The sequence below is a fragment of the Zootoca vivipara genome, chromosome 9, assembly GCF_965207765.1.
Source record: "Zootoca vivipara chromosome 9, rZooViv2.hap1.1, whole genome shotgun sequence".
Classification (NCBI taxonomy): domain Eukaryota; kingdom Metazoa; phylum Chordata; class Lepidosauria; order Squamata; family Lacertidae; genus Zootoca; species Zootoca vivipara.
The window spans coordinates 18,225,957-18,237,548 of NC_142592.1; the positions used below are offsets into that span (position 1 = coordinate 18,225,957).

Below are 11,592 nucleotides of genomic sequence, written 5' to 3' on the forward strand. Positions count from 1 at the left end.
TTGGCTTCAACTAACTTTAATTGAAGCAAACCACCATTCTCTAGGTTTGGACATAAGGTGAAGGCAAGCTCTCTTTTGTTTTAAAGAGAAATGAGGAAATTTTACTCTCCTCATGCACAAAATAATTGGGTAAGGAGAGGTGAAATACGAGAGCTTGAAGCTTGCCACAGCTTCTTCCAGATTCCCTAAAACCATGGGCTCTAGATGCGCTTGCCTGTTTTCAGATCTTTTTGGCCCAATGTATTTGGGAAACGTTTCAACTTCTATGAATCAAAACTCCGGATAGGAATGCAGAATCTGCACAAATTTTATTGGAAAGATCTGTGAACAGGAAGGATTCCCACTTCCAGCTTGTAAATCCTTATGGCAAAAGCAATGTTCTATTCTGACATAACGTTTTTCAGATGAGTGTCTGCGTTATCAGTTTAATATGCAAATACTCTGCTCAACTCCTATAACTTTTATTTATATTAGCAGACTTTAAGATGTGGGAGTGAGGAGGGAACTTATTAAAAAAAACAGCAACACAGCAATTTCTGATCTTCAGAGCTGAGCGCTTTGAACGTCTATGTGTTGGACTGAGGGAAAAGGAGACATGCCCAACTCCTGAACCTTGTACCCATCAGAAGTTGCCACACTATAATTCCTATCAACCCTATTCATTGGTGATGCTGTATATGGAAGGTGGGAATTGTCCCAAACCGATGGAGAAGATTGGGGAAGTCTGCCATTAAACAGACAGCTTCTGAGGAAATTAAGACATCTTACCTTACTCCTTGCCATAGTCTGAAAGGCTTGCCCCATATCAGGCAGAGTAAGGCGGCTGCATCATGTAGCAAATGCCTTTAGACAGGGGGCTGGCAACATTCCCCATCCTCTTTAAGCTATTCTGCTGCCCCCAGGTCCAGTAGAAAATACTGACCCATGACCAGTGTGTTCCATGGTGAGATTTTTCATAAGGGAACAGTTAGGGCCAGAGGCAAGGGGGATTGGGGGAACGTTGCTTGTGTGAGCATCGCGACTCTATCCCTAAGCCTTGCAGAAGCTTCCTGGGCTTCGGGAAGGTGGTGCCAGGGGAACATCTAGGGCACTAATCTAGTCCCCCAAATCCACTGACCACACACCACTGAGTGTGTTCAGTCTCCAGTCTGGTTGGATACTATATCTGGACAATGGGGTTCCACTTGTCTTCCATCTCAGGGAGCAATATGCCTTAGGCCAGTCCTTCTTGGTCAGGAAACAGTTATGATTATGAGTGAAGTGAGAAGTTTACACCTTGAGTCAAGGAACATAATTAAGAGAAATGTGCTATGTTTGGCTGATCTTTGTTTCTCTCGTTTATTTCGCCAAATCATACATATTTTAGCCCCTGACTGAAATACTTCTCAAATGCCCAGCGTTGTGTGTGTTTGTCCATACAGACTAAATATGCACATGTGCACTTATAAAATGTCATGACCTTTTGACATACTGTACTGCTGGTCACACTCCCATACAGTACCCTTGGCAAGTATGCTGGGGATCGGATTGGCATGCTTGGGTGGTGAGGAAAGTTTTGGATTTTAGAAACACCAGGTGTCTGTGAGTCATATAAAACTGGCTTTCTCTAGAGCCCAGCCAAAGGTATCATTGCTATAAAAAGACAAAATCAACACGTTTTCACTAGAAAATGTTCCTTTGGCTATTTGTAGTGGTGACGTTTAAGGAAACTTCCACTGACTTCTTCTAAACTTGTCTGTTGGCCTCAAAGTGGAATACTGTGTCTGGATCTTGGCATTAAAAAAAGAGGAATGCTTGAGTCGTTTTAAAAGGAGAATGCACTTTTCTCTCTCCATGCAAAAGCTCTGTTAATTATAATTTTTTTAAAAAAATGTAACGTGCTTTTTTGCTTGTGACTTTAAAAAAGAATCAGGGAAATGTTACACTCTTTACCATATGTTAAGTGATGAAATCTGCAGAGTACTGTAAAAACGTGTTAGTTTTGTTTCTATACGCAGATGCCAGCAATGCATGATTTTCTCTTTAAGGTCATTAAGAACTTCCTGCGCTTCTGGTTCATCACTGTAGCACCCAGCTGCGAATGTGAGATGCTTTTCAGGAAAGATGCATATCTTTATTGCCCAGGTTACTCCAGAAGTTGCTAAAGGGTGTACAATCCCCATTTTTTCTTGTCACCCATGTGATCTTGTCCTGCTAATAGCCTGCAGGGTTCTAGGTAAGATCTGTTGGGAAGCAGTCTATAGCGGAGGATGACTAGCAAAAGGCTGTAGGTCTTGGATGCTACTGTAGTAAGTCCTAGTGAATTCTGGATACCACAAGCTCTGGGAGAATTCTCAGGGCTAGCAAGAGTTTATCCTACCAAGTCCCAAGCATACAGTAAACCTATGCATATTTACTCAGCAATTAAGTACCTTTTTTGTAATGCACACAACATCTCCTTTCCCCCCTACATGGTTGCTACTTCTTGTTCCTTCTTTTTTGTGTCTTATCTTATTCTGTACACTTGTAATTTTTATAATTTTGTATTTTCCAATAAAGAATATAAAATATAATTATCACAAAAGAGTCCCATGGTCTTCCATTGGATTTATTTCCATGCAAGTGTGCATCGGATTTCACTTTGAGTTCTAATATCCTGAAGTAGATCAATGGATCTTTACCAGATCTGCGTCTCTCAACAGGAGTTACAAGAAATTTGAAGAAGTGGAGCTCCGTTGTGGAGTCCCGTATTATAGCTCAAACAGGGTTCAAAATAACAGAGGGACCTACAACCGTAGACTTTGCTTCTCTCTATAGATGTGCTCTACAGATGTTCAACAGAGGCATGATGGTGGGGATGGAGCAATGGTTGGAAACCACTGTTGGAACCCTTGTTGTTGATGTCAGATAATGCCTGAATAGAACTCAATTAACTATGGAATAGCCTGCTTCCGCTTAGCGCTGCCTTTCCTTCATGCTGATATTTCTAAAACGATGAGTGCCTTCTCATCATTTGGCCTGTTTTTGAAGCCACCTGCTTTTCAGGCCTTGGTATCTTGAGAGAAGACCAAAATAATTAATGTGGTTCTCCACTTCCCATAATATCTTTTGGATTTCACGCTTAATCATCACTCTTACCTTCAGTTTGTGAGGCTATTTATGATAGCATTTGGCGTCTTTTTAAAGTTGCATTTCTATTTTTGAGCCATGATTCATTCCTCAGTTAGATGCCGCCCAACTCTTGGGGGGAGCGTTTTAAAGTTACTGTAACTTTCACCCGCCACCAATATTAGGGTTTATCAGCTGCCGCAGGAAACTACTGGTGCTTTCATGACTTCCCCACCCAGAATGCCTCACTCGAGAATGACCCCTCCCCAGGTCCTTTCTAGAGTGAGACAGGGAGGTGGAGGTGGGGATTTGCTCCTGCTGGTGTTGCTAAAGCATCACAATGAAGAGAAGAGGCACAGCAGAGACAAGGGAGATGCAAAAAAAAAAAAAAGGGTTTCAGCAGTGCAATATCTTGTGCCAGCTCAAAATGATGTGTACATAGTGGCAGGTGACCATTTCCCTCCAAAGCAATCAGGCTTTTTGCAAGCATTGCCTTCAGGAACTTGCAACACTTTGAGGGGGTTCGTAACTACTTAAAAGTTCAGGGAAGTTTTTAATGTGTGACATGTTAATGTATTTTAAATCTTTGTTGGAAGCCACCCAGAGTGGCTGGGGAAACCCAGCCAGATGGGCGGGGTACAAATAATAATAATAATAATAATAATAATAATAATAATAATAATAATAATAATTTATTATTATTATTATTATTATTATTGGAAGGGGGAGTAAAAAACAAAATGCACAGCATCCTTTATTTTTTAACATAACAGTATTATTATAACTGTTGTGTTGACTTTCTCAAATGATGTTCTTTTCCCACATTTCTGATGAAAGCAACAAAACATCTACATAACCATTATAATTGTGTGTAGCAGCAGCGAAGAGAGAACTCTGGGAGATGGGAAGAAAGCTAAAATGGCCACATCTTATTAACTGCACTTAATAAACCTAAATGTTAAATTATTGATTTATCTCAGGCATATATAAAGGCCATATATATATAATTAATTTTGTGGTGTTACTTGGAAATAAGATTTAATTTAGATCACTGGCATAAAACATGGCTATTCTCAAAATGCATTGGCTTATGTATTGTTAAAAATACTGAAGTAATCTGTGACTGTTTATTTCCCAGATGTTCTACGTATAGCGCTGTTGTGTGTGTCAACATTTCATTTAACTATTCTCTAGTGATTCATTTTGTTTATCTCTCTGTTTAGGCACGGAGGAAGGAGGTCTTTATCCAGGAGCGGTATGGGAGATTTAATCTTAGTGACCCATTTCTGGCTCTGCAGCGAGACTATGAGTCAGGTGCTGGTGATAAAGACAAGAAGTCCATTTGTACCAACCCACTCTCCATCTTAGAAGCTGTTATGGCTCACTGCAGGAAAATGCAAGAGAGAATGGCAGCTCAGTTGGTCGCTGCTGAAAACAGACAAAAGAAGGTACCCCCCCCCATCAACCGTTTCCCCCGCTTTGACTTGCTCTTTCCTTTTTTAAAAATTGCTTACCACATCTCCAAAAGAATGTATTCCCTCTCATTTTTATGACTTTAAAAAAAATAGAAATCAAATTTTTAGGTGTGTGTGATTCTAGAGTGGCCGTATTATTTGTATTTTATCCAGGGTCGTCTCTAGGTCCGGGTTGGGTGGCGTGAAAGGGGCACCGAACGGCTGGTGTCTGGGAGCAGCTGCTGCCGGCGCCTCACCCCCCATGGCGCCACTAGCGTGCGGCCATTGAGCTTCCATGAAGCAGAATCAGCGAGACTCCTGCCTAGAGTGGCACCACGTGCCTGCTGCCACTCTAGGCAGGAGTCTTGCTGATTCTGCTTCATGGAGGAAGCTCAATGGCCATGTGCCACCGTCGCGTCCCGGAGCAGCCGCTGGAGGGAGGCGCCAAGGAGGGGCCAGTCCAGGGCGGGAGGCCAAGGCTCTGTGCCCAGGCCAGCCCCCTGCAAGGTGGTGCACGCCGTCCAGGCTCTGCCATCCTCCGTCTCCGCCCCTCAGCCACACGCCACTGCTGCCGTGGGGGGGGGGGCGCTGGAGGATTCTTGAACCACGGCGCTGGATACCCTTAAGATGTTACTGATTTTAGCATTCGTGACACATCTCTGGTTGATAGTTTTCAATTATTACAATGGAAGAATATTCCTCTTTACATCATAATAAGAGCATCCCTTGTAGGTTTTGGAACGTGCTTCCCAGAACACCAGGGATGCCATGGGCTCTGTCAGCTTACCTGTGTCTTTGGTCGTCAGGAGAACCAGGTCCTCATTATCCAGGGGCCCAGCATGACAACTGGATACAGTCCTGAGGCTGAAGAATGGCCATTCTGAAGAAATGCAAACCTTCAGCTAGGGCTGCAACATTTAATTGATTAATTGGTTAGATCATGGGCAGCAGATGTGGTGTGCTCCTAATGTTGGGTGCACTACAGCTCACATCAGCCCCAGCCTACATGGCCAGTGGTCAGGAAAAGGGGGAGCTGGCGCTGTGGTCTAAACCACTGAGCCTAGGGCTTGCCGATCGGAAGGTGGGCGGTTCGAATCCCCACGACGGGGTGAGCTCCTGTTGCTCAGTCCCAGCTCCTGCCAACCTAGCAGTTTGAAATCACGTCAAAGTGCAAGTAGATAAATAGGTACCGCTCCGGCGGGAAGGTAAATGGCGTTTCCGTGCGCTGCTCTGGTTTTGCCAGAAGCAGCTTAGTCATGTTGGCCACATGACCCGAAAGCTGTATGCTGGCTCCCTCGGCCAGTAAAGCGAGATGAGTGCCGCAACCCCAGAGTCATTCGTGACTGGACTTAACTGTCCTTTACCTTTACCTTTTTCAATCCAACAAATATTTGGAGGGCACCATGTAGGGTACCCCTGTTTTAGATCAAATGATTAGTGTCAGAGACTGGGCAGAGGAGGAATGGTAGAGACCATCTCCCCAGCCTGACCCATCCAGAGAAGAGGAAGACAGTTCAGAATTACAACAGGGGTTTGGGGGAGGTCACAGCTCGGAGGCAGATGAGGGGGAAAGTTAGGAAATAATGGGAAAGGAGCAAGAGGCAGAAGCAGAGCAGCAACTGGCTGACACGTTGTCACTAGACACTAGAAAGCATCTCCCAGAACCCGGCGAGCCTTAAAAATAGGAGAGCAAAGAGCTCGAAGACAGAGGGCACTTAGCGTCACCTGTACAGGAGGTGATGATGATGACAAATAAGGAAGTGGGAAAGAAGGGGGGGTGGAGATTCGCTCAGGACAATGCCATTATCCAAGAGGCTGTGTTCCAAAGCCTCTCTCTGTAAATATCGAATAAAAAGTGGATGGTAAGAAACTTTCCCTTGTCTTTGTACGTTCCTGGCAATTGGCCGTGGGAATTGCTTGCAGCCCACTTGGCAATTAGATATATTTAATCAACTGAAATGGTGCTCCCAGTTAATTGGGTAGCAGATGTAAAAAATGTTTCTTTAAATGAAAAGGGCAAAGGGCAAGTGCCATCATTAAAAGAGATGTTCTCCCTTCACTTGCACCCAGTAGGGAGTGACTGTGTTAAGATTATGTCTGATTTTGACGTGTGTGCATGTCTAAATCTAAACCAAATAAAGCTTTATTTTTACTGCAGAAATAATATTTTTGTCCAACAGATAGATGAACTGACTAAACACTCAAAAGATTACTCAATTGCAATTTCTTTGATCAGATGGCAACCCAACAGAACAAGATCTGAATGTGGGGCAAAGTTGCTAGTTTCCCAAACGTGGCTGAGAGTATACCTTTACTATAAGCTAAGAACTAACAATAGCTCCATATCTCCAATATAGCTGCTGCTGGCTGACAACTCGACGTAATTGGATCAACTGCATGACACCTGAAACCAAATCCTCCTTTGGACTTTATTTACATACATTTTGCCAAGTAATTAAAGATAAACATGCTTCGTACAGTGATTCATACTCTTGGAGACAGATGTATTACAGTATTATGGTACTAGGAGGTCAAGTGGCTTGACTTCTTTTTTAACCCTCTGATACAGGGGTAGCCAAACATGGTGCCGTTTGGATGTTTTTGGACTCCTATTAAGACCCAGCAAGCATGGTTAATGGTTACCGTGTTTCCCCTTTTTAAAGACACGTCTTATAACTTTTTTCCCTCAAAAAAACACACAGTGGCTTATTTTCAGGGGGTGTCTTTTTTTAAAAAAAGTGCTGGTACAACTGGGACCCACTGGCTCAGGACGCTCAGTGCTCTCTTCTGCGCGCTGCTGGGCGCGTTGTTGGCGCTGCCAGTTCCGAGCGCCTGCAGGGTGGGGTGGGGGTGGCAGTGCTTTAAACCCCCAACCCTTTAGAAAGCAATGGAAGTTATGGACCGTAACAATCCTTAAGAGGCGCAGGTCTTAAAAAACCCCTGGTATCACCCTTGAAGCACAGCCTTCCAAAGTCAGGGGGGAAGAGGTCTGTTTAGACAAAGGAAAGGATCGGGGGTGATTCTGCGCCCTGGGACCCACAGAACTACTTTAAAAATCCCAACCTGGGGGGGGGGTCAAATAGTGAAGCCCCATAGCCCTGTAGCAACAGAAGGCACATTCTGAAGCACCCGAGCTGTTCGGTTCCATAAAAAATCCAGGAATTGTAAAATTAACAACAATAATGGGGGGGCACTCTATCCAAAGAGTTAAGAAGGAATGGGAAAGTGTTGAGTTATATATGGAAAAATATGGAAAGGAAAGTTAGTTAAAGATAAAAAATAAATAATTATCGCAAGGGAAAAAATAACATCATAAAGGGTAATAATATTAAATATAAAATAGCCAACACAACAGAAAAAGCAAGTATATGACTAAATGAGATCGCACAGGAGTGAGGGAAGTGGGGAGAGAGGGAGGGGGGTAAGGAATGGAAGGAGGCAATGGTTGGAGGAGGGTATAGGGGGATGAATTAAAGGAAAATTAAGACTGAGAGGTGCATGGTTTTTGTTTTTTAAAGATGCAAAGGCTTGCAATCAGCCAAAGTATAGAGCCCAACTTCCAGGAGACTGCGATCTACTTGCGGATTTATAAACTGGAGGTGATCTACCCCCATTTTATTGGTGTTCAGGTCAGAGTTGTTTTTAGAGAGAGGAAATATCCCATTTTTGAGGTTAAAGTAAAAGTTCCTGACCTTTTTTTTATAATGAGGAAATGCTGCTAAAACTCCGTTCTTCATTCCACGAAGGGGAGAGGGGGCGGGGCCGGGTGCTCAAAGACAAAAGAAATGGAAAAGGAGATAGCGATCAACTGCAGCCTCCTGCAGCCGCCGGGAGAGGCAGGGGCTGCAGCCGAGTGCTGCTTCGCAAACAAACGGGGGAAAGTGCTTAGAACCCAGAGAATCCAGCTGAAAAACACGAAGCAGCAACAGCAATTGCACACACACCATCCCAAGCCAGCACAGTAACCAAGTCCCAAAAGCAAGAAAGGACTCAGCAAACACTGCTGCGGCCGGCGTTGCTGCTGCTGACTCGGGGAGCTCAGTGCTCTCTTCCGCACAGCACCTATCACTATGGCTTATTTTCGGGGTACGGTTTATATTTCTCAAATGCTTAGAAATGCTGCTATGGCTTATTTTATGACTACGCCTTAAAAAGGGGGAAACACGGTAGCAGATGATGGAAGCTGTAGTCCAACAACATCCAGAGGATATTATGCTGGGTACCCATGCTCTGATGAGTTTCTTCTGATCAGAGAGAGAATACTCTAATTATTATTTTTATTTATTTATTTATTTATGCCCCACCCATCTGGCTGGGTTTCCCCAGCCACTCTGGGCGGCTTCCAACAGAAAAATGAAATAAAATAATCTATTAAACATTAAAAGCCTCCCTGAACAGATGTCTTCTAAAAATCTGGTAGCTGTTTTTCATCATCTGATGGGAGGGCATTCCACAGGGCAGGCGCCACTACCGAGAAGGCCCTCTGCCTGGTTCCCTGCAACTTGGCTTCTCGCAACGAGGGAACCGCCAGAAGGCCCTGGGTACTGGACCTCAGTGTCCGGGCAGAACGATGGGGGTGGAGACGCTCCTTCAGGTATATTGGACTGAGGCCATTTAGGGCTTTAAAGGTCAGCACCAACACTTTGTTTTTGTCTAGTTTTGCAGGAGCTGAGGGCAGCAACTCTGAGTCTCAGTTGACCAAGAGAGGCGGCTAGCTTAAGAGAACTAAGGCTGGGTTTGGCAAACAGTTTGATGTTGGGATAGGATTCAGTGACAGGAAACATGGATAGGCAGTACAAGAAAATCAGAAGGTATGTGTAGGCAAGACGGGATCTAGCAGCCTAGATGGACATGAAAATCTGGGACACGATGGAACAAATTGGGAGCAGGTTCCGTAAGAGTATTGGGGCAAAGAAGTCAGGTTGACTCATCTAGAAAACAAACGTCTTATAAAGCACATATGCAACGTGAGGGAACGGCCCATCCTGCTTCCTTTAGCAGAATCTGCTATAAGGAGCGGATGGCATGATCTGAGATGTACACATCTGGAAACATTTTGAATTGAATAAATATTCACAGAAGGGAGAGTTTGAAGGGAGATAACAAACCATTTAGCTAGATTTATTTATTTATTTATTTATTTATTTATTTATTTATTTATTTATTTGTATTTCTGAGTGGTGTACATAAAAACAGTGGACAGAAAATGGGACAATAAAGCAAAAGAAAATGCATAATAAAACCAAACAGTTCCACATACATTGCCTGTTTTATTTATCTTTCAAACATATAGCCTCCTTTTCCTCTCCAATAAAAAAAGAGCAGCTTATCCTTAGGGAAGCTGATAAAAATGCCACCAATCCATATATATTTTTTAAAAAAACTTAAATAACAATACAATAAAAAGACAGCTGAAAAAGTCAGTTAAAGATACAGACAAGATAAAATCATGATCCCTATCTAGCCCACCACTGCAAAGGCCTCCCTGCCCCTTTTACCTGTCTTAACTGTATTTGGTAAACAAATCAAAATAACACTAAAAATAAAAAGCTACCTGCTCTATTTTTATCACCCCTGCTTCCCTCCCAGTCACTACTTTGTCAATTTGACAATCCGTGGAAGGGATTATAATGTGAAAATTGTATGTGCTTAACATGGTTTAGCATACCCAAGGAAGAAACATTTTTTATTTTTATTTTGCCACTCTTGGAAAAGGGGCAAATGTGTTTCCCATCACCCAGCATTATACTTAATTAATGTTTAAAAGAAGGCTGGGTTCTTCTGCGGTTCTGGAAGATATCCTGACAGTGCGAATGCTTTCCAATTTGCATGGAGGAGTTTATTATTGTTGTTGCTGTGATTTGAATTGCAATTAGAATTGTTCGTTTTGGGAATGTGGGAGCAGAAATACAACAAATGAATGCATAACCTGGGACTGTAACTTGGCCACTGTCATGGATGTGCGGAGCAGTTCCAGCTATTCAGTTCTTCCCCTGAAAAGCACCCCTTGTTTGCTAAAGCAGATAATCCACATGGGTTGAACCACATCTCATTTCTCATTATATTACGTCATATCTGAATCAATAACTTGGCTCATATTTTGAGACCTAGTCAAGAACGTGTGCTTGAGACAACCGCCACGATGGTGCTTCACATGCTCGCTTGTCCTTCATTATCCAAAGTATTTTGCTATAAGCAATTTCCAGTCGCTAATTCAAGACAATTTAGTGATCGACGCTGTAATTCAGCAACTCTGAGGGATGTCTGTTGCTGGATATAAAGCAGAAATATCCTCTTCCAATATTCATCCTGCCATACCATTCTCCTCCCAAGTCTTAGAAATTAAATGAAGAGTTTTAAGACTGCAGGTCCAACATTGCCACCATGATAGCTAGCTTTTATTGACTTGAAGTATAAATCCCTGGAATTTTAGCAAATGTTTTCTCGTTTTTCAAGCACCAGGCAGTCTGTAGAGTTAGCTTCTTTTTTTGGATATGCAATATTATTCCCTTGCTGCTTCACTTTCAGAGTGATTCCTGTTTTACTCATGCTAAGCATAAAGGACTTATTATTCAGAGTGGGTGCGGAGGACAGCAGAGCTGCTGTTAATTCCTTGTTTATGAAGTTTTCGAAGAAACAAAGCAGAAGCTGTCTTATTAGAAAAAGGGAGTGTAGGCAAATAACAACAAAATTCTTTGGAGGAGCTGTCCAACAGACTCATCAGTTTTCCTCCGTGTTGGAGGGAGGACACAGAATCCTATTGGTGAACAGCAGGCCACTCAGAAGTCGCCAGTTTATAATGACTTTCCTTTCGCTAGCAACCAAAGCCAAAATTGAACCACTGACCTAGAGATGAAATGCTCCATCTCCTGTTACCAATCCTCTGGGCCATCTGGTTCCCCAGATTACAGCGTACATGAAATATACTCACCATACAGTATCTTCTTACAACTCTGAAATTAGTATGATTTTAGCATCTAGAGGAATGTAAAGCCCTCCCCGCCTCTGTAGTAATCACAAATGCTGGACTGCAACCATTTTATCTGCTTTC

General features: G+C 43.0%; 1 protein-coding gene across 2 annotated transcripts in view; it reads left to right on the forward strand.

Annotated features, from left to right (window-relative positions):
• Positions 1 to 11,592, forward strand: part of CTTNBP2 (cortactin binding protein 2) — a 104,663-nt gene that overhangs the window by 25,359 nt on the left and 67,712 nt on the right. For both annotated transcript variants that reach the window (XM_035127367.3, XM_088676500.1), the window contains exon 3: positions 4,311 to 4,535. In XM_035127367.3, the coding sequence (XP_034983258.3) occupies positions 4,311 to 4,535 (225 nt within the window). The remainder of the gene's footprint in view (positions 1 to 4,310; positions 4,536 to 11,592) is intronic.